The sequence below is a fragment of the Sebastes fasciatus genome, chromosome 9 (assembly GCF_043250625.1).
Source record: "Sebastes fasciatus isolate fSebFas1 chromosome 9, fSebFas1.pri, whole genome shotgun sequence".
Classification (NCBI taxonomy): Eukaryota; Metazoa; Chordata; class Actinopteri; order Perciformes; family Sebastidae; genus Sebastes; species Sebastes fasciatus.
The window spans coordinates 4,505,216-4,529,815 of record NC_133803.1 but is presented as its reverse complement, the minus strand read 5'-3'; the positions used below and the strand labels follow the sequence as shown (position 1 = coordinate 4,529,815).

The 24,600-nt window shown below is 42.4% G+C and overlaps 1 protein-coding gene across 1 annotated transcript in view; it reads right to left on the bottom strand.

Moving 5' to 3' along the window:
- sdccag8 (SHH signaling and ciliogenesis regulator sdccag8) overlaps window positions 1-24,600 on the bottom strand; it is a 73,941-nt gene that overhangs the window by 16,620 nt on the left and 32,721 nt on the right. Inside the window, exons 14-16 of the mRNA XM_074645586.1 lie at window positions 15,557-15,684; window positions 9,730-9,838; window positions 5,657-5,788 (exon numbers count right to left, since the gene is read on the bottom strand). Coding sequence (XP_074501687.1) covers window positions 5,657-5,788; window positions 9,730-9,838; window positions 15,557-15,684 — 369 coding nt within the window. The remainder of the gene's footprint in view (window positions 1-5,656; window positions 5,789-9,729; window positions 9,839-15,556; window positions 15,685-24,600) is intronic.

The window sequence follows — 24,600 nt, the reverse complement described above, 5'->3', positions numbered from 1 at the left end:
ATACCGCACATGGCCCTCCATCCCTCGCTCCATCCCTCCCCGCCCCTCCTTTGCTCTCCTCCAGACGCACGCACCATCTTTCTTCGTGGAGGCCATATGGCCCAGTGAAGCCTGTGGATCTACAGGCACATCTGCGTATATGTTGCTGCTCTCCTTAAAGGGGCTGCACAGTGAGCTCACATAAACACAGTACACGCACAAACACACTCTGCTGTCACTGCTGTATGTGTGGTTAAGCAAACGTCGGTGTTATGTTGGTCTGTTGTGTGTGCGTGTGTGTGTGTGTGTGTGTGTGTGTGTGTGTGTGTGTGTGACCTCAGTGTGTACATGCATAGTGATAATTGGTGAAACAGCCTGCGAGCAGCTGTGGGGTGAGAAAAGGTTGCGTGGTGTTTGGTACAGGAAGCAGAGGGGAGGAGGAGGAAGAGGAGAGGAGTAAAGTTGGAGAATAAGAGAAGAGCAAAGTGAAACGAGATACGAAGAAGAGGGTGAGGGTACGAAGAGAAAGTTTAAAAAACTGTACACTAGCAGGAAATAACTAAAGAGCAGTTCTAACTTTCACAAGCAAATAATTATCATTATTGGACGGCTTTGTTGAATACTCGACTCTGATTGGTCAATCACAGCGCCTACGGTCTGTTATCTCTTGATAGTAGACCATTGCTATGTATAACAGAGCGTTGCTATGGACGCGGTTCTGAACTTGGACTCTGGCGGACCATTTTTGTGTCAAAAATATATATATATATATATTTATATATATATATTTCTTTACAGTTCACACTGAGATCTTACATGTGTCTCTCTTCATTAATTGGCACTGAGCTTTTGTGATGTTGAATTACTTTAAAAAATCCCATAACAACGGCCAGATGAATTCATTTGAAAATAACAAAACAGATTTTGTTAGTTATGCTATTAAGATTTCTGTATTCAACTTTTAATAAATTGTAAAATAACCTCATCCATCCCCTGCATTTTTCCTCTTTCATCTGTAATTTAGTTGCCTGTATAACATATGAACTATATTCTGAGCTCTTTGTATTAACTCAGAATAAGCACCAGAAATTGCAACAACTAGAGATGCACCGATGTACCGGATCGGCTATCGGGCCGATATTGACTACAAATAGCTGGATCGGGTATCGGTGACAATGGGGCCGATCTATTCAATTCAATTCTACTGTATGTTCATAGACTAAATACATTATATTCTGGCATTTTAATTCCTGTTTAAGTTTTGACCAATTTGTTGCTGCATTAAAAAAGGTTTACACTTGAATTGTAATTCCTGTTAAATTTGAAGAGTTTTTACCAAATTGTTGGTGTACCATTTATTATTTTAATAATAAATAACAATTCAGTAAATTTATATCTATGTATTTATTTGTTACATTTAGTTTTACAAAGCTAGCGATGTTTAAGTCAAGCCTGATGTTGTTTTACACATAAAAGAATGATCCCAGTCACACAGTGAGGCATACAGCTTATTAATTAAACGCTGGTGTCGAATCGGTACACTGCATCGGCCGATACCCAAAGCCCAGGCATCGCTATCGGTATCTGGACAGAAAAAGGCTGATCGGTGCCTCTCTATTAATAACTAATATATCTGGAGAATATAGATGATATAAACTATGCAAATGTTAAATTAAATTAATGTTATTACTTGAATCAGACTGCTCATAAAAAAACAACCTTTAAATGAATCATTTACAGTATCTGGCTCTGCATCTTCTCTAACTCCATCTCTCCACCCTCCGTTCTGTCCCTTCATTTCCAGGCAAAGAAAAACCCAACAACACCACAGACATAGAGAAATAAATAATTAAGTGGTGCAGGAAAAACATTGTGTGCTAAAACCCCTGTGTAGTTTGGCAATCAGCTTGCCCATGTAAAAATAAATCAAGCTGATTTTCCAAATGTTTTGTGCATGGTGCGCTGTTGCCGCTCTTCGCAGCACAGATTGCAGGCCGATGGAGAGGCTGTGGGGAGGGGCGGGGCGCTGGATATTGAACCCACTTGCACCAGCTTGTTAACACGTACACCTTAACCCCCGAGCGGCGCGGCGGGGCGCCCGCCGAGCGCTTCAGGGCCGGCAGGGACCAAATATACCCGATGTATGGACGCACGACACACATACTACCATATGTAGAGAGACTGACGCTTATACACGAACATGCACACCAACAGAACTGCATGCACGCACACACACCGGATAGAGATCTACAACCTGTAAGACAGGACTGCAATAAAGCCCTGATACATACCGTGGCTCTCTTTCTTGTTTGTTTAAGCTAATGTCATAAGAATATATTTGTGGCAGGTTTTCAAGTTTTGCCCCCGGAGTATGATCAGTACCAGAAATACGATCACATACTGAAAAACCAAGTACCAGCTGCAGAGTGGATCATCGTAAACGTGAGTCATACCTCTCTCGCCTCCCCGCCTCTCTGTCTGTACTTATAATAAATCACCTAAAACATTACATATATAAAAGGCATATATTTAAAACTAATAAATGCATTCCAAAACATAGACATTCTACCAAAACAATTATCTCCGAAAATGAAATGCTAAAAAATGTGGTCAAGCGGCTAAAACCGTCGCTGCGAAAGTGACCTCATGTAGAACTGAACTCAAGAGATTTTGAAATATCAGGAGGATTCATCAACCAAGTAAGTGTCAAAGCAGAAAATAAAACTCACTAAATGCCAAGAGTGATTATCGTGGTTCAGTTGGGAGAAGAGGGAAGTTAGGTGCCAACTTCCCAGCCAATCCACTTTTGGCAGCCAGATTCCTACTCTGCTAAACCTCCGGAGAACATGCAATAGCAACCCATACACACACACACGCATAAAAATACCACCATAACATATGCGCGGAAAACATACAGAATATTCATACTTCACACTCCCTGACAACTTAGATTGTTTTTCTGCCTATGAAACACGGCAAAAAAGAGTCACACAACCAGGAGACAGCTGTGACTTGGTAAACTTTGTTTTTTTTGGCAGCGTGTGACTGTCGACAGGTTAACACCGGTGGGTGGTAGACAATATGTAGTGTCAATGATGGAGCAGGAGAAGAGGGTGAGTACTGTATGTGTGTGTGAGGTAAGTTTTGTGTAAGAGGAAGGTGGAGTTGGGTGGGGAGGTGGGGAGGTGGGGGGGGGGACACTGGGGTAGAGATCCTGCAGAGTGGGGCAACAACACCCACACACCCGCGCCCACATCGGCAGAGCCAGGCTGGGAGCCAGGCGTCCTGTGGAGACACACACCAACTGGGCTCCACACTTAGGGAGGAAGAGACCCCCGCATCATACACACACACTCTCACTCACTCACACACACACGTACAGATCCTGTAGCATAAGCCAAACATGGAGCCACTTTTAGCTGCAGCTTTTATAAGTCAATGCCTCTGAAATCGCTCCCTACATGCTACTTACATACATAGAGAAACATATTTACTTTTTGCTTTTGGAATTCAGTTTCACAATTCAAAGTGTAAAATGTATTCACTGTTTAGAGCCATCAATCAATTAAAATATTTAATCTTTTATTGTGATTAATCGTATGATTGTCCATAGTTAATCGTGATTAATCAAAATAATTTTTGTATCTGTTCACCTTAAAGAGAGAGAGATTTTCTTAAGTATTTAATACTCTTATCAATAGGGGATTGGGCAAATATTCTGCTTTATGCAAATATATGTATATATTTCTTATTGGAAATCAATTAACAACACAGAACAATGACAAATATTGTCCATAAACCGTCACAGGTACTGCATTTAGCATACAAAATATGCTCAAATCATAACATGTTAAACTGCAGCCCAACAGGCAACAACAGCTGTCAGTGTGTCAGTGTGCTGACTTGACTATGACTTGCCCCAAACTGCATGTGATTATCATAAAGTGGGCATGTCTGTAAAGGGGAGACTCGTGGGTACCCATAGAACCCATTTAGATTCACATATCTGGAGGTCCTCGCCAAAATTTAGCATAAATTTGGAACGTTATTTAGCCTCCTTCGCGACAAGCTAGTAGCAAACTGAGCCCGCTACAACCTAAAAATCGCAAGTTGCGTTAATGCGTTAAAGAACTTAGCGGCGTTAAAAGGTTATTATCACGTTAACTTTCACAGCACATTCACGGTGGAATGAAAAATGTGGTATTAATAGCAGAAACTAGTGCAAAAAGCCAATCACAACTTCAGTGAATGAGTGAATTAGGGAGAGTTGTCAGACAGCTAGTTTATCAAGTTTGTTTATTACTTCCAAAACAAAAGAGGACAAAGTCAGCTGTGCTATTGTGGAACAGGCTACAAAGACTTAAAGGGGAATTACGCCCATTTTCAAAATTTGTGCAAGTTATTCCTATAGTGTATAAGACAGTCCAAAAAATATTAGAACACATGAACGACTCTCCCAAATCCCAAAACTAGTGCTATATCTTAAACGTGTGATGTCATAGGGTACAAAGCGTGGAACTGCTCCATAGACAATGAATAGGGAGTAATGTTCTAGAATCTAGAACATCACTCAGTGTCATCTAGAATCTAGATGACACTGAGAGCACCCAGGAGAATGATCTGAGTATATGGGAACATTTTCTGTTTCACAACTGACAACACTACAATAGAATAAACCTCATTTGGGTATAAAAAAGAAAACAGACATTCTGTGGGTCCATAAAATCAGAGTTTTATCCCTCTAGTTTTTGGATTTGGGAGAGAGTTGTTCATGTTTACTAATATTTTTTGGACTTAGACCATATGAATAACATGTATGAATTTTGAAAATGGGCGTAGTTCCCCTTTAATGAGTCTGACTGGTGCATCACTTTCAGTTCAGCTCAGGTAGTCACTGTTTATCATCACTTAGCTGCTTGTTAACTTCATAATTAATTACGTATTATTGACACTATAAAATTCCTAAAAGTTTCACGTAGTGCACATTATATTTATTGGCCTGTTACTGTCCTCTGTGGACCACCACAAGTGCTTCATGGATTCTAGAACTAGTTTTATTGTTTCCAGCGCATTATACTGTATGAGAATAAACAAAGTTGAGGTTTTTTGATCAGACACCAGTTTGATGTGCCGCCTGATTAAGTGGAAAACGTTGCCGCTGCACAGACAGCAGGAGAGTAAACTGCTGATGACACGAAAACCACTGTGTCAACGAAAAAATAAAACAATTCTTGTAACAATTGAATTACGTGTGCACAAGATGGACTGGTTAGGACAGATTGGGAAGAAAAACTGCGCTTATTTTTCTTTTGTAAAGGCCTGCTGCCAGATTCTGCCAAAAAAAAATAAATAATAATCTAAAACTAAAAAGCACGTTGGGAACATGTAACTCCAACAAGGCTGCTGTTATTTTAATAATCAAAAACATTTTTTCAGGTTTTCATTGAAATAAGTGTTGTAGTTCTTGTGGGGGGAAAAGCAAAAATGTTCATAAACTGAAAACCTTCTAGACTGAGGAACTAAGAAATCAAAGTTCTATAAATCAAATGCTTCTTTGCTAGTAAACAACATAATCATTACCTAAAACGGAACGGAAATACCCCTAAAATATTAGATAAAGATAAAAGATGTACATACATGATGTGTAGCTGTGTGCGTAATATCTGTATTTGCGTACCTGTCTTTCATGCGCTGGTGCATGCGGCCGTGTTGGACACACTGATCCTCCATGTCGGAGCAGCGAGCTCTCAGACTCTTCACTGTCTCCTCTAGGTGTTGCTTCTCCAGGGCCAGCTGCTCCAGCTCTCCTCTGCGTGCACACACACGCACACGCACACGCACACACACACACACACACACACACACACACACACACACACACACACACACACACACACACACACACACACACACACACACACACACACACACACACACACACACACACACCAGCACAGTTAATACAGATGTAACAGTTGAAAATGTACCACAAAGCAATGCGAGCAGAATAAACTACTAAATAGCATTTTATTAAAAATCATTTGGAAACACTTTCTAGATCAGACGTCACAAAGTGCTTCACAAAGACAAAAAATAAAGACATAAAATAGAGACTATTATAAATGTAATACATAAAATAGTGATAAAAATAAATATTTGGGTGGGTCTTGAGTCCACAGTCTCCACGGATCTTAAATCCAAAAGATCTGGAGAAGGGCTGCAACTAATGATTATTTTAATTGTCAGTTAATCTGTTGATTAGTTTCTCGATTAATCGTTTAGTTGTTTGCTCTATAAAATGTCAGAAAATGGTGAAAATTGTTCAATCAGTGTGTCCTAAAGCCCAAGATGACATCTTCAAATGTGTTGTTTTGTCCACAACTCAAAGATATTCACTTTACTGTCATAGAGGAGGAAAGAAACCAGAAAATATTCACATTTAAGAAGCTGGAATCAGAGAATTTGGATTTTTTTTCTTAAAAGAAATTCCAAACCGATTAATCGATTATCAAAATAGTTGACAACTAACTGATTAATCAATCGTTGCAGCTCTAATCTGGAGACTTAAGATCTGTAATATTAACTTGTTGTCAACAAACAATATGTTTGTTTAGAAATCTCTCACACATACGGTACAGTTGCCAATTTATTCGGTATACCAAGCTAAAACTAATGCGGCCTAATACAACAGTAACGCAATAAATCTGATCTCTATGAAGGTTATAACGTTCATTTTTTTTGTTTTAAAGGAGCGTTGACTCGATTGTATGATCATTTTGGAAGCTGCAGTTTGTGATGCTGTTGATTTGTATTGCATTATACTGCCAGGTGTTTCTATTATTTTGTCAACTTCATTCATATCAGTGAGGGTAGACAAAGCATGTATTGCAGGCCTGTTGTATTAGACTGCATTAGTTTTTAGCTACTAGGTGTACTTAATGAACTGACATCTGAGTGTATAAGTAAGGAAATGTGAATCTGAGAGTAAAAAGGTTAATCCTCGATTTGACTTGATAAGTGATGTTGTATACTGAGACCATTCAATCTGCTATTAAGGGACATTTTTTAAAGACTGTACAGCAACCAATGGTAGACCAATTACATTTAATTCTTTTTCATTTATTTGACAGCGACAATAGAGAAATGTGGGGAGAGAAAGAGGGGTATGACACAGTGTTGTAGTAAAGACCACCTAAACCGAGACCAAGTCATGACCGAGACCGGAGTGTATCGAGACCGAGACAAGATCAAGACTTTGAGAAGTTGAGGCCAAGTCAAGACCAGACCAGAGCGAGTCCCACATTGCATGACACACTTAAGATAAAATGTGTAACATGCAAACCACTGAGGCACTCCTCAAATTGATCTGAAAAATTCACATTCCCACAGAAAACAAATGAAGGTTCCTCTTCATTCACCTCTTTTATTGCTATATATATACACAGTATATACAGTATGTACTGTATATGTGTGAGTGTAGCATGAGAAAGGTCTTGATGAAATAATCAAAAGGCATTGCAGAGGTGAAATGTCCTTTGTTTTCTACGAGCAATCACAGAAATGATGTTAACATTTAAAGCAGCAGTAGGCACAATATTTTTGGCATCATTGGGCAAAAATTCCATAATAACCTTTCAGCATATTGTAATTCAAGTGTTCTGAGAGAAAACTAGACTTCTGCACCTCCTCATGGCTCTGTTTTCAGGCTTTAGAAAATCTAGCCTGTGACAGGAGACTTGTTAATCACAGGTCATTTCAGAGAGAGAGCGTTCCTATTGGCTGTTCATTCATCGCGAACTCCGATCAAACGGTGAAACTAGGCAGCACTGAAATATGAATTAATTTTCTGTTACTGTAATGCCTATTTCTTGCATGAAATGTTTTCAGAAACATCTTGTAGTGTACTGTTTAGCTGAGAAAGTTTGCTCCGGCTTGTGGGCGGTGATTGGTGTTTCCTCAACTGAACTCACCATGGCTGACTTTTTTTTATCATATTTGCTCCAACTCTACCCACTGCTGTTTTAAATCAGACAACGAACAGGCAATTCAGTGATATCCACACAGTTATGGTCTTGAAATAAAAACCAGAGTCCTCTTTGTCTTGGTCCAAGACAAGACCGAGTAAAAATGCAGTCAATTCCGAGACGAGACCTTCAAAAAAAGGTCTTTAGACCGGTCTCGAGACCAAGACTGATCTCTCTGACTCTTCGTCTGCTGCACAACAACACACTGGACAGTCAGTAGGAGTAGGCCTCGCAGACTAACAAACGGAAAACAATCTGTCGAGAGTTTTCTCATTCGTCTTGCTGCAACTGTCTCGGCGTAACCTCGCTTAGCCCGACCGAGGCCGTCCAGCAGGACTTTAACCGCTACACTGGGCTTGGACTCCAGGAGCTCAAACAGCCCGAGGCACAAAACACACCAACACCACACTGCTGCTAAACTCCATAACACACACATACAGCAGATGTAGGTTATGAGCCTTCATGCCAGAGTGTCAGCATGAATGTGGATTCCTACCCATAAAAAAGCACATTCAAGGTGGCAGTTATTACCGAGTACATCTATATGTGTGTATTTGGTATTGATGTCCGCCCATAAGAAAACACACAGGGTACTTCGGTGTGTGTATTGTGTGCGCGTGTCCTGTGGCTGGTTGAGTCCAGCGCGGTCTGGCCGGGCCAGATTGAGGGCTGTCATGTGACTAATGTGCAGCACAGCTCCAACAGCTGACAGGACGCTGGGCCCAGGGTCACTCTCACACACATACACACACACACACTCAAGTACACAAACACACAGGCAGCCCAGATGGAGCGCTGCGCAGGCCTGCTGTGACTACTGTAGCATCAGGTTAACAAGAAAACAGGTCAGACTGGAAAGCAGTATGTAGTATGTTGACATGCTCTGTCCTAACAGCCTGAATAGATGATGCTTCATGAGATGATGACATGGATGTCCAACAGACAGAGGGAATAAACAACAGAGTAAATACATAACTACCTGTTATCTACACTAGGGCTGTCAATTCATTAACATTTTTAATCGCTATTAATCCCATTACTGTTTACAGTTAATCGTGATTAATCAAAATACATTTTTTATCTGTTCACCTTAAAGAGAGAGAGAGATTTGTTAAGTATTTAATACTCTTATCAACATGGGAGTGGGCAAAAATATGCTGCTTTATGCAGATGTATGTATATATTTATTATTGGAAATCAATTAACAACACAAAACAATGACAGATATTGTCCAGAAACCCTCACAGGTACTGCATTTAGCATAAAAAAACATGCTCAAATCATAACATGATAAACTGCAGCCCAACAGACAACAACAGCTGTCAGTGTGTCAGTGTGCTGACTTGACTATGACTTGCCCCAAACTGATTGTGATTATCATAAAGTGGTACCTGTGGAACCCATTTTCATTCACATACCTTGAGGTCAGAGGTCAAGGGACCCCTTTGAAAATGACCACGCAAGTTTTTCCTCGCCAAAATTTAGCGTAAATTTGGGGCTTTATTTAGCCTCCTTTGTGACAAGCTAGTATGACATAGTATTCATATGATGCCAGTATCTTCACTCTACCTTTAAAACTGAGCTACAGCCTAAAAAAAAAACGCAAGTTGCGTTAACACGTTAAAGAAATCTGTGACGTTAAAACGAAAGTGCGTTAACGCGTTTTTATCACGTTAACTTTGACAGAAATACCTTTGAATGCTCAAACAATGAGGAAAATACTGACCTGCTGTTTCCAGTCAGCTCTTCCAGTTTGACTCCCAGAGCGCAGCACTCCTCCTTCAGCTTCCTGATCAGGGAATTCTGGGAACTCAGCAGACCATCCAGCTCTCCAACTGCAATCGATCAAGAGAAAGTTGTCGGTTACTGTGAGGTTAACCATCGTGGGTGATGTTGTGTGCACTATGAGTAGCTGTCAGAGATCGTGGCTCGTGTAGATCAGGGGTTCTCAAACTGTTTGGGGGCCAGAGACCCCATAAAGGGGAGACATTTTTCCATGGACCCCGTCTTAATCGTAACACCGATTAAGCATAATGCTTACTACCATTTGTTCTCTTAGACGTCATTGAAACTATTTGTATTCTAAAACTTTTTAAATACTTCAGACCTGTTTGAAAGTGATAAACAGAAACACATTTAAATTTGAATCATGTTAAGATAAGACGAGATAATCCTTTTATTAGTCCAGCAGCGGGGAAATTAGCAATGTTATTGAATGTTAACACCACTTACATACTGTACCTTTAAACAGAGGGTGATTTTATTCAAACTGGACTCAACTTGACAGCATTTATACATTTCAAGTAATTGATCTTAAATGCTTTCAGGAAAATGACCAGTAGCAATACTGGCATAGTCCTAATAAATCCAAATATTCAAAATGATCAGTCTAAAGCTGACTGTCAGTAAGTGCTTCAACTAAAAAAGCTGTGTGTCACAATCATATCACAGTATATAATGGACACAATATGCTGGTTGTATTGCCATACAAGGTCCCCATCTGTATAGATGTACTTTTTAATGATACAGCACACTTTTATAATTTACAGCAAATTATTTTGAGTGGCACGGACCCCTGGGGGTCCCCGGACCACCACTTGAGAACCACTGATGTAATGTAATTTAAATAGGCTCACAAACCTGGTGTCACACCAAGGTGAAATAGTGCTTTAAAAGTGTTATCGGTTACAGTCTACTGCAGGACAGAAGACTTTCTATGTCACAATGCTAATACTGTGACTAAGATCTTAGTGATCTCTGTATTTTAAGAGAGAAAAAAATAGCTTAATTTGCATATTTTCAAATTCACAGAACAAAGAAAGTCGCACAGCGACCTCAAGCTTGCGGTTAAACCTTCCTCTTATATTATATAATATATACATATTTGTCTGAATAAAAAAAAAAATATCCTCAAATAAAATTAAAAAATTTTGATCACCTCACTGACCCAGCATTTCATTTTGGTCATGCGTTTATTCAATCTTAAGTCACAATTTAGGACAAAAAAAGAGAAATATGTCTTCAGATTCATACTACTTTGGTTCAACACAACTACCTAATATACTGTATTATTGGTAAGAAATAAAAGTTTGACGCCATCATGGCTACTTCAGTTGTTATTATTATAGAATTAATGTATAGAGCAGGCCAACTAAACGGCCTTACATACCAGAGGGAAACCTCTACATTACGGACAGAGCGGAACAATTAAATCTCTTGTAACAAATGCTGCAGCAAAAGCCGGATACATATGTCTCTTTGAATGCATTCCCAAAAAATGCTTTTGTCAACATTCACGTCAAAATCAAAACTGTTCAAACAACAGGCGGAGATGTACAGAGCGAAAAAACACAAGTGAAGAGAATAGAGGATGGAGATATAAAGTGTGTGAGAAGGGTAAAACGAGATGGAGGAAGAGAGAGGGGGGTGGGGGGAGTTGGGGGGAGTTTGTTGTTTGAAAGCGCTTTCTTTCTCCTTTCCACCCTTCCTGCCACATCCTCATCCGCTCATGGGGGCCTCTTTCTGAACAATCCAACACTGGGCTTTCATCGTTCCTTTGAAATGATCCACGTTCCGCTCTCCAACATATGTCTGCTCTTTTAAAATAACAATGGCTGCCGTTTGGATTGAGGGAATGATCCACCTGCTCCGGCATTCTGTTACAGTCAACCGAAACCAAAAGCACCAAGGACTCGCAGTCTTTGAAAAGTAGCTCACACTTGTGAAGAGTTTTTTTTTTTTTGCATATAGTAGATATTTGGGGGGGGAGGGGGGAGGGGGAGATAAGGGGAAAAAGTAGAGTAAAAGCCATGATGGAAGATGTCTGCTCTATGATACATACCATTTACCTGCAGGCTGAAATTTGACCCTACACGTTTGTCACTTCTTATTTCTCTATGTGCTACAGAAATGCTATTAAAATATAAAAGAGGAAATTATGAGTGGGAGAGGTGTAAAGGCAGCTGATGTTTCAGATCATATTTACTTTTCACTTGCCGCACATTGTGTCTCTAAAGTGAGCTACCGCTAACCTTTCACTCCACTCTATACAGCCTCTGTCCCCAGATCACTGCCACAGATAATGCGAGGAGGGCAGAAACTGGATGCTACAGAGCATGAAACTAAAACTACACAAACTCACAGGCGTGCACACACGCGTACACTCAACAAAGTTTGGTCAGTGCTGGAAAAGTTGCATGAAGAATGCTAATTAGCTGAACAGGCTTTGAATGCGTCTGGCCATGCGTAGGCCAAAAAGAACCCTGGGACACAGAAACACAGCAGAACTGGCACTGGAAACAAACAGAGAAAAAAATGAGGGAGGGAAGGGATGGAGAGAAGAAGTGTGGCAGGCAGGGAGGGAGGGATGGAGAGAAACAAATATCCGATATCATCTAGAGGCTGCTCTGTACGCGTTTTACTCAAAAAAGAAACATGAAAAAAAAAAAATCGGAAAAAAAGGTGGGAAGGAGCGGAGAAGAAGGGAGAGAGAGGGGGGGGGACGGATGGATGGAAGGACAAACGGATGGACGGAGAGGCGGGATTTGGAGAGCAAGAAAGCTAATTATCCAGCTCGTCTGTTGGGTTGCACGGGGAGAGGAAGTGATGTGAGCTACTAAAGGACGTCCACCCCTCCATCCCCTCCCCATCCACAGTTTCCTGCTGTGCTCTGATGTCAGCTCTCTTTAGACAACATGTGTGCTGCCGACATGCGCCAGAAACAAACCCTTTGTTTACCCCCCCCCCTCCCTCCCTCCCTCCCTCCATCCATTCCTCCCTCTGTACCCTCCATCTTTGTTCTGCGTACCAGCAGGCTCCCTGGAACCACAGGTAAATAAAAAGATAGGAGAAGGGAGGGAGGGAGGGAGAGAGAGAGAGTGGTAGAGGGTGGGTGGTGGGTGGTGGGTTTGAGGGGGGTAGGAGGGGGGGATCCAGATGGTGCAACAGATGTGCTAGCAGCAGCAGCTCTGCTGTGTAGACAGACAGGGAGCTCTGTGCTGGGTCTCTCTGCTCTGCTCCCATCACCTTCCCTCTGCTCTGCCCTGCGATTCTCTCTTCTCTTCTTACGGCGTCTGTTCCGCTCTTTTGAGGTCACTTCAGCTCAAATGATTTGCGTTCCTGTCCGTCCCCCTCCCACTCTGGCCGTGTTGTGTCGGTGGGGAGCAAGGTGGCACAGTGAGAAGGAAAACAATCCTTCAACTGGAAGATGCAGGTTCAAGACCCTGTTCCAGCACAGATCCACCCTGCTGAAGTGTCCTTGAGGAAGAGACTGTAACCCTCCCAGCTCAAGGGCTGTGATGCTGTAGCTGACCCTGATTAACTCTGCTGTTTTGCTCCTTGCCGTTCTGAATATTCTGACTCAGCGTGCGCCATCCTATTTAGTTCTGCTTTGTTCTGCCCCCCCCACATCACCCTGCCCTCTGTGTAAGACAACTAATATGCCTATGTACCGCGGTGGCCTACGGTAAACCTACTGAAATAGCAAATGCTGCTGTGTGGCTGTGTAGAGATTCTCTACTGAAAACCATTTAATGCTGCCCTTTGGGGAGTCTGACCCCCCCAATGTCCGCCTGATTTGGCTCCATCACAGCTGCCAGACACGAGCCGCTGACACTCTAGCTGGAGGATATCAGACGCAGGACTGGAGAGTAAAATTCACTTATGAATGTACAGAAATGCTGTCATCTATTGTCAAATTACATGAATTTAAAGGTGCAGTGTGTAGGATTTGGCGGCATCTAGCGGTGAGGTTGCTGATTGCAACCGACTGAAACTTCTGCCATGTGCCAAGCGTGTAAAACGTACAAAAAGTAATAGCCCTCTCTAGAGCCAGTGTTTTGTTTGTCCGTTCTGGGCTACTTTAGAAACATGGCGGCCGGGTCCTTGAAGAGGACCCGCTCCATTTTGTAGATATAAACGGCTCATTTTAAGATAATGAAACCACAACAACTCTTATTTTCAGGTGATTATACACTAATGGTACATGTCTACAGCCTCTGTCCTTCCACGCTTCCTATTCATTGTCTATATAAGCAGCCGTGCAATACATTCTGGTAGCGGGGCGGCGCGATTTGAGAGACGGGGCGTCACATTGGCCGCTCCTCGTTTGCATAAAGTTGAGGTCTAGGCAGCTTTATGCAAATCTGGGGCGTCCGGCGCGACTCACCACCTCTGGAAACTCCCTAGAAACTTTTAAACTAACCGTTATTGATTCAAAAGAAAGACTGCATGGCTTATTTCTCGCATAAAATGTTTTCAAAGACACATTTCGGTGAACTATTTCCGTGGTACAAGAGAAGAAAGTCTCCAAATGGTTCCGTTTTGAAAGCTGGGAGCAGCAGCACACGAGAGAAAGCAATCGTTCAATCAGGTGCCTAGTGCCTTGTTTCTAGTGGCAGCCCATCAAGCGTTGACTGCTGGGAAGTGAGGCGATCCCCCGCGATAAAAAACGCCCCTGTGGACATGTACCGTAAGGGGTTGATCACACCGAGCAGAGTCACTAGAGACGCGTCGCCAGCAAAACCATTGTTTTCCTATGGTGCGGTGCGCCTGCCGTGCGCTCCTCGTTGGCGCAGCGGCTCATATTTTTCTAGCGTTTTTTTAGATGCGCTTAAAAGTTGAAATATTCTCAGCTTTCAGCGCCAGGCGCAGAGTCTCACCGCTCGTCCATGTCACCCTTGGCCAATCAAAGCAAGCAAGACACGGGCTTTACTACTTTACCACTTCCTTCCTCCTGTTTTGATGCCAGTAGATGTGGCTAGCTAGCTAGTAAGCTGTTGGACTGTGAGAGTGCTACAGAGTATGTGAGAGGGAAAGAGGAATTCATATCTCATGTACTAATGTCTTTGAGAGTGTGAGAGAGAGAGAGAGAGAGAGAGAGAGAGAGAGAGAGAGAGAGAGAGAGAGAGAGAGAGAGAGAGAGAGAGAGAGAGAGAGAGAGAGAGAGAGAGAGAGAGAGAGAGAGAGAGAGAGAGAGAGAGAGAGAGAGAGAGAGAGAGAGAGAAAGCACATTTTCCCATTAATCACATTTGATCGCCCGGTTGCAAGCACACAGCCCCGCTCCACAGGCGCACCGCTGTTTTGCCCTACGCGCTTTGCCAAGGCGTTTTTGAAACGGCTGCGCCTGTAGCGACGTATCTCGGTGTGATCGGCCCCTAAAGAAAACGTACTCATTAATTATATTCCATTTCTGCCAATAGGTCCCCCTAAATCTACACACTGTTCCTTTAATATTTAATACTTTTTATTGTCTGTTTATGTCTTTTTTCCTCCAAAGAGCTGCGGCGCAACTGAAACACAGATGCAGATGCAGCCGATGAACATCCAGGATGAGGTTTCACTTCAGAACACTCTGAATTAAAAGGTGCTCCTTTGATAAGAAAAACATGGAGGACAAAGGAAGGATGAGATTTTGAAGAGTTGATATCTGTGAGGATACTTAATATCTTTGAAACAGGTTTGCTTAAGTCAGAGAGGTAGGAAGGAGACAGTTGGAGATGGAAGCACTGCTGAAGCCGAGCCCAGTGATCACGGCTGTGGGTGGAAGCACTGACCTCTGCGCTGGTGTTGAGCCTCTGTTTGCTCCAGCAGCACAGCCAGCTCTCGCTCTCTTTCCCGCGCTGAGAGGGCCGCAGACGCCATTTCCTCCTCATGAGCCCGTTCTGCACTCTCTCTGTCCTGTCTGGGGGAAAGGACCGGGATGTTAAAAGTATAACATAATATATAATCAGAATCCTTCTTATAATGCTCATAATTCATCCACATTTTCTATTAAAGCAGCAATAGGCAGATTGGAGCAAATATGATTCAAAAAACTTATTTTTTATAAAACGGTCGTTATATCCTGACAGTTGTGCATGAGACAGGTAATCTGAAAAAAATATTCTGCCGCATAAAGTGGCAGTAGGTACAATATTGTTGGCATCATTGGGGAAAAATCCATAATAACCTTTCAGCATATTGTAACTAGACTTCTGCTCCTCCTCATGGCTCTGTTTTCAGGCTTTTAAAAAATTGAGCCCGTGACGGGAGACTTTGACCAATCACAGGTAATTTCATTGAGAGGGCGTTCCTATTTGCTGTGTCCCGGTCATGTGACCGGAATTGGCGTTCCTTCAACAGATTTCACAGACGTCACAAACTTTCTCATTTTACAGCTAAACCGTGCACTACAAGATGATTCTGAAAACATTTGAGGAGAGAAATTAACGTAACAGAATATTGATTCATATTTGATCAGCGCTGCCTAGTTTGACCGTTTGGTCGGAATTTGCAAGTGATTAACAGCCAGCTCTCATAGATGGCAGCAGGACAGCAGACCTCGGATCAGCTCTGACTGCTTGTTTTCCTCCGGTCTGTGAAATCTTGCAGATGCCGTTAGGAGCACCGGAGGACACAGAGGCACATGACTTTTTTCAGGTTACCTGTTTCATGAACTACTGTCACGATATAGCGACCGTTTTATAAAAATACCTTTTTTAAATCATATTTGCTCCAATCTCGCCTACTTCAGCTTTAAATAATGGCATTTTGAGTAAAAATGCACTGAATACAAACTGTGAAATTTCAAAATAGCATGGTGTTCATTAAATGCTTAAAAAAAAACTTCATCACATAACTTGGCTACCTACCGTGTGTGTAAATCCAGTGTTCATCCAAACAGAGACACTAAATGTTAGTCTGTGCTTGAGATGATTGATTACTCATCTTCTGCTTGTGGTGGAGCATGAAAACACTGTAGACTACAACTTCTGTCTTAAACACATATTTTACCATGTACTGTAAATCTGAGGTGCATTGAGAGTTTAGAGTTTCATGTGTTTTTTAAACTGACCATGACTATATATATATAGGCTTGTTATACTAAAAAAATTGACGTGTCAATCAAGTTTAGCGTGACAGCACAAACAGCAGTTGTTTTTCGGTGGTGGGGATGCTCTTCGTTTATATCGCAGATTGGGCCTTTAACGTGAAAAACACATTGGCTCAAGAGAGTGGAAGATTGTTCCAATTCACATCAGATAACTGACAACCCAATTAAAACAATGGATGATTAATCCATACACATGTCATCACTAAACTCTCTTTTTAGATGTATTTTAGGATGCCTTCCATAACACCTTGGCCAGATGAAAAAATAGCCTTTTGGCTAATTCTGGCATTTTTTTATTTTACCATGTGTATTTATTAATATGCACTGTTCCTACTCAAATAAACTAAACTGAAGGAAACTGCATACTCGCAGCGCTGATAGCAATACATTTAATCATTGCTCTCAAAAATGAGATGTGCAAATTGAGTGATGTGAAATGCCCCGCAGCATACTCGCAGTGAGATTCAAAAACAAATGTAGGCCTTCAGTTTGTTCAGGGAGTTAAAACAGTTACCGGTCCAACAACGGCAACCTGTTTAAAATATTTCAGTTAAGATCAGCAGCTGATTGATCGATGGATCGCTGCATTCCTAATAAATTCCACCATACCTTTGTGCGTGAAGGAGATCAATAATAATGTGGGGAAAAAAGCACAGATGTGAGAGAGAAAGCAGGAGGAGAGCACACAGTGTACAAACAAGAGAATGAAAGAAAGGACAGAATGGCAGAAAAGACTCAGGGGGTAGAAGGGTAAAAGCGTCAGGCCACCGTCGGCTTGAAGACCCCTGAGTGATACTGCAGCTGTCCATTACAGACTGAAGAGTGTAAGAAGAAAGAAATCTGCTCTGTGATATTACTTTGCTTAAAGCGGGGGGTAGGAAGAATATTTTTGGCATCATTGGGCAGAAATTCCATAATAACCTTTCAGCATATTGTAATTCAAGTGTTCTGAGAGAGAACTAAACTTCTGCTCCTCCTCATGGCTCTGTTTTCAGGCTTCTAAAATCTAGCCCGTGACGGGAGACTATGACCAATCACAAGTCATTTCAGACAGAGAGCGTTCCTATTGGCTGTTCATTCAACAGAGGCAGCTGTCAATCACTCGCAAACTCCGATCAAACGGTCAAACTGCGCTGATCAAATATGAATCAATACTTTGTTACTGTAATGCCTATTTCTCTCCTCAAATGATTCAAACATTCAGAAACATCTTGTAGTGTACTGTTTAGCTGTAAAATGAGAAGGTTTGCTCCGGCTGGTGGGCGGTGCTTGGTGTTTCCTCAACTGATCTCAACATGGCTGCCGAGTCATAGGCATTACAGTAACAGAATATTGATCCATATTTGATCAGCGCTGCCTAGTTTGACCGTTTGATCGGAGTTTGCGAGTGACTGACAGCTGCCTCCGTTGAATGAACAGCCCAATAGGAACGCTCGGAGGACATCGGGGGGACACAGAGGCACATGATTTTTTTCAGATTACCTGTCTCATGCACAACTGTCAGGATATAGTGACTGAATAACTTTTTTTAATCATATTTGCTCCAATTCTACCCACTGCAGCTTTAATGTGGAAAACACATATAACACTACAGCGACATAACATCAGTTGATCAATCGTATCTTCTTTTTACTAGAGGACTGTAGTTATACAAAGTCTACATATGAATAACTGCATGACTTCTTAGTAAGACAGGAAAGCCGACTAGCATGACACATTTAGTGGCGATTAATCTCCACTTTCATATCCAAATTGTGCAGGTAAGATGCAACTAAGGTGCTCATCCCCGCTGGCTTTGAACAACGCTGCATTTTACTCCTGTTTGAACCAAACTTTCTAACTCAGCTAAGTCCAAATGTGCCCAAACAACAGAGGAACAGACAAAGAAAGGAAAGAAAAGAAAAAAAACTACAAAGACAGGAAAAAAACGAACAAATAAACAGAACTCTTCCTGAAGTCCAAAGGCGCTAATGAAGAGAGAATTCTCCAGTTTAAGTGAAAACTTTTCTCCCCTACAGCGCTTGGCCTGCATCTCTAAAGTGACCGCGTCTGTCTGTTCCTTCGTGTGTGTGTGTGTTCTCCTGCTGTCCTGCTGTCTGGGGTGTGAAAGCGGGTGGCGGGTGTGCAGGGGACACAAGGAGACTGTGTGTGTCTGTACTCGTGTGAGTGTGTGCGTGTGTGTGTGAGAGTGAATGAACCCCCGCTGGGCTTGAACAGCAGCCTGAGCCACCAAAGCGCACACCAGGGCTCAGCGGGAGATGGCGGGCAGGCGTTGCCAGCCATTTGGTCCTGCAAGAGGTTCCAGGGGGCCGTGTGTATTTGCGTATGCCCGTGTGTGTGTGTGTTTGTGTGCGATGGGGGGGGACTCACACCAGACCTGTTTACCCACCAATTAGCATCAGACAGGCCGCCAGAAAGTTCCAGCAGTCAGCAATAGAGTGGTGGTGGTGGTGAGGAAGAGGAGAGCGATGAAAAACAGAAGAAGATAGAAGAGCAAAAACACAAGAGAGCTACACATTTGGCATCTGTTTGCTGATATACAACATTTTTACAAGTACGACCTAATAAAGTTGTACACAACACCTTCACTTCTGAGGACAACCTTGAGGAGGAGATTCGGTTCAATAAGTGAGGCCTGACGGTTCAAGTCCTTGGACCTGAAAGCTTCATCGAGGATCAAATTACAGCTGGCTAAAGGCTCGCCCACACTAAAAGATTATTCAAATCTTAACAGATGTTGACAACGTGAGAGAGCCCACACATAACCACATGTTCTGTTATATATAACTGTTTTGTTCCAACAGTGTGTGGTGAGCAACGGTTTGGCCAAAACACCCCACCACACACTAACAGAATCCATTCATTCCATTAAAATTTTGCAAAATTTCTTGCGATAAACCGTGACTTTAGTGTAAACAAACATGATGGACGTCGGGCAGGAAGAATTATCGATGTTAGTTTTTAGATCGATGTAAGTCTTTGCACTACTTTGTACTGAAAATTTACGAAAGATGTTCGTGTTGTTGCCACAAATCAACTAGTTGGTCCTCCATTTCTGAGCTCCATCTTACTACTACTTTATGCTACGCGTTTTGCATTAGCTCATGCATTAGCTCATGCATTAGCTCATGCATTAGCCGCGGCCGCCATGGCGGCGGTGATTGTCCTTCCGCTTTGGTCAGCTTAGTTCTCGATTGGCTATCGATCGTTCCCACGTGACTGCGTCATCGGTTGTCCTCGGGGTTCCCTGCACACAACAGGACATCCCATTGTAATTGTAATTGAAATTAATTTGAATAGTTGCGATTTTAAATCGTTGCGGCCAGGATGGACTTCTGAGCCGATCGGTGAACACAACACACAACAGGAATATCTGGAAAGAAAATCTTTAGAACCATCGGGGCTTTGCTGACCATTGTTCGGAGAGGGGGGGAATCGGTTCTGAAATCAGTTTGATTCTGTTGTAGTGTGTAACCGGCATTAGTTATGAGGTTCTTTCCCCTGCGCCATTTTGTATCCCCAAAGAAATGCAACACGTTTACTTTGAAAGCGCTGTCACAAAATGGCTGCTGGTGAGCACTGTCAAATTAAAGCATTAAAAAAGAGAAAGCGAAGGCGAGATGTCAGTAGAGAGCCAAGCCCTGGAGCAAGCGTTAAGGGCGATGGGTAGAGCAGAGGCTGGATATGTGGGGCTGGAGCTGGATAATTCTCCCTGGACAATAATCTGCCTTCCAGCTAATTGGTGAATGGGCTCTGGGTTGCTGCCTGTGGCAGGAACTCTTGTTTGGGCCTAGGAGGCAATAGACTGAATGTTCAGTTAGCGGATAGCTGGGCCTGTTTGTATATGCCTGGCCTGGTGCACTGTAGGACAGCTTGATAAGTATGGCGAGAGCGGCATGGGCCAGGGGCCTAAGGTAGGCTGGAATAGCTCTGGGGCTGCGGCCAGGTACAGTGGCTGCTGGGTAAGTGGGAGGTGGCAGAGGCGGTGGCTGGCTGGCTAGCTGGCTGGAGCGGCGAGGAAGAAGAGGGGGCCCAGTCTGCACTGCCTGCCTAAGTGGGCACTATTCAAGCTGTTGCCCATTAGATGTGGGGTGCCAGGGCCTGACCAAGCACGGAGTTTGCAGCACCCCATGGTGCAGCCGGCATCCCACGCCAGAACCACCAAATGCCGCGGTTTATCAGAGAACGAGCACAAATTGGAGTCAGACGGTGGACTTGGAGGAATTGGAGACATTCGCCAACGCCAGACACAACTGACCGCTGTTTGGACTAAAGTAAAAGGGACTATACTCTCTCCAATAAAGACAATATCACCCAGATACACAGTCACACAAAGTCAAGCCACACAGTATACAAACACACACAAATAATAAGGACAAACATTTGTGTAGATGTGAATTACCAAAATGTGACTATATTTTGTTGTAATTTTCAAATAACTAAGAAACCTCAACATGATTGATGAAGCTCTCAAACTTGAGTTACTTCTTGGAAGCGTTCAGTTACCAAAAGCAAAGGTAAAAACAAATATTGTAGAACAATTACATACATAAAACTAATGGAAAACTAATGAGAACAATCCCTCAAATCAATGCATATTCATATGTATGCCTAGAGGCGTTCCTGTGTTGCAAAACAAGAGGTGTGAAATGAACATACAGGTGAACAGATTGTGAACGCAAACAAAGATTTAAACACACCGGCGTTGTTCGCAACAAAGAGTTGTTGAGGAGGAGATGGAGAATCAGAGATAGAGTATTGCTATTTCTGTCACAGAGGACCATCTGTATTAATAGCTCTACCCATGGCAATTTTCCATACATCTGAAATATCATCAAAACATTTAAAAGAGTGTGGTTTTAAATGTAGCTTTCAAAATCAGACATTACAGCTTTGTATATTACCTCTACTTAACAGTATCAACAAAAATAGAAAAATAATGATTTCTGAATTGTCGTTGTAAAATCCCTTTGAAATTAAATTGATACCTTTAAATTAGGGCTGTCAAAGTTAACATCATTCGTTTGAATGCCACTAATTTCTTTAATGCATTAATGTAACTTGCGATGTTTAGGTTGTAGCTCAGTGCTCAGTTTTAAAGTGAAGATGCTGGTATCATATGAAACTAGAAAACTTAAGGAATCCATCGGTACCAACCATGTCATACTAGCTTGTCCCGAAGGTCACTAAATAACGCTCCAAACCTGCCCCAAATTTTGTCGAGGAAAAACTGGCATGGCCATTTTCAAATGGGTCCCTTGACCTCTGACCTCCAGATATGTGAATGAAAATGGGTTCTATGGGTACCCACGAGTCTCCCCTTTACAGACATGCCCACTTTATGATAATCACATGCAGTTTTGGGGAAAGTCATAGTCAAGTCAGCACACTGACACACTGACAGCTGTTGTTGCCTGTTGGGCTGCAGTTTACCATGTTATGATTTGAGCATATTTTTTATGCTAAATGCAGTACCTGTGAGGGTTTCTGGACAATATTTGTCATTGTTTTGTGTTGTTAATTGAATTCCAATAATAAATATATACATACGTTTGCATAAAGCAGCATATTTGTCCACTCCCATGTTGATAAGAGTATTGAATACTTGACAAATCTCCCTTTAAGGTTAATTTTGAACAGATGAAAAAAATGTGTGATTAACTTAACTGTGGACAATCATGCAATTGTGATTAATTGAGATGGAGAATCAAGAGGACGACTGGATAGAAGGCTATTATTTCTGTCACAGAGAACCAGCTGTATTAATAGCTATACTCGTGGTAATTTTCCAGACGTCTGAAATATTATCAAAAAACTTAAATGAGTCAGATTTCTGTTTTACCTGTCATATCTTAGACTGTAACTCAGATGTATTTAACAGTAAAACAGAAAATGAATGATCTCTGAATTGTACTTTCAAGATACCTTTGAAATTAAATTGATATCTTTAAATATATACCTAGATTAAAAAAAAAAAAATCCATTACATTTCCATTCAAATGTGTTATTTAAACTGATGCACCTGCAGCTCAAACAATTATCTGCTGAGACCTGAAATGCACTGATGATGCTGTACTATAAAATTACAACTGTTAACTATTTGCTCAAAATGGTGACACTCGTGATGAATCATTTTTTGTGGAGAAATTCCAGTGGATCCGCAGCTATTCATGATAGACTGCATCAATCAGACGGCATTAATATTCAACAGTTTGATACGCGGAACTACAAAGATGATTTCTACTAATGTGTGAGTGGGCCTGTTTGTGTGTGTGTGTGTGTGACTGAGAGACGGTGAGACGGGGGCCTTGTGTAGGCCTATCTAACCGATATACTGCCAACAAAGGATGAGTGCACCGCAGAGAAAATAAAGTGACATATTGAACATTTGCTGCGCTGCGTATCATTGATGCGGCGTACAATAAACATCGGAATTGTTTTCGTGTGGCAGACCGCACACGGTGTCTCACAATTTTTCTCTCACCTGTACCTCAATGTGTTTTAGCACATTTTTATTAAACCTCGGGGTGACGCGAGTCAATCACTCTGCTCATGCATTTTTCTTCCTCCTCTCGTCTCGCTGCTCTACTTTATGAAACCGACACAGAGGCGGCCTGATGCAGCCTCGCCGCTCCTTCGCTCTGTGCCCAGCCCATCTTTCCATCTCTCTGTCCATCTATCCGTCCACAGCGTTCGCATCTCTGCTCCGATCCTTTTTTTCTTTTTCTGCTGTTTCCATCGCTCCCTCCTCCCTCCTCTTTTCCCTCCCACCCTTTTTTTTCCTGTAACTAAACTGGCTGTGTCTCTCTCCATCTGCTGGTTCTTCCTTCAGCGGCCCTGCACCTGTTCACACCTCCTCTCCTGTTGGCCACCTCTTCTCTCTTCTCCCCCCCCCTTTATCTCTCTCTCTCTTTCTCTCGCTCTCTCTCTCCCTCCCTCCCTCTCTCTCTGCTCAGTGCGATGCTGCCAGGCCCGTTCCTGGCTCAGTTAGCCTCTCTGTCATTCAATCCATCTGTCGGCAAGTCAACTTTGTTTACAGCGGGCGGCCCAAGCCTCTTTTCTTCTTCAAGGAGCGCTAAAGCCCCCCCGCTGCCACCAAGGTCAGTGGCGAGCCAATCGTGCCCGAAAAACAAAAAACTGCAACTGTTAAATTAGCAAAAAAAATTAAATTTGCCCTCCCCCTCCGACACACACACACACACACACACACACACACACACACACACACACACACACACACACACACACACACGTGCATCAGTATGGACATTAACTCTCTTGAAATATGCACAAATTAAATCTTTCACTCTCTCGTGCCCGTGAATAAAAACACACACACAGACAGCTACGAATGCACGACCCGCGCAGAAACAAACATTTGCCGTTACAGCGCACATTCCCTCAGAGAAAAAACCCAGCTCTAGATTAATTAGCTGCTGATTGGCCTCTGTCATCCTCTATCTGCTCACAAAACAGAGCAAGAGAAGTTTAAAAGTCTTAATTGGCACAGACAACTGATGGTCTTAACACAGGAAGGGCGGACTGGCAGCGCGGGCATCTGTGATTTTAAAAATAAACACACAGCATACGCACAATATGCTCCCATACTGACCCAATCCAGAAACCCAGGACTCTACAGAAATAGTTGTGGCTAGCATATGTGGCAGGGCTGAGGGGTCGAATCAATTTCAGATGAAGGTAAATGATTGGCTAAAATTAATTATT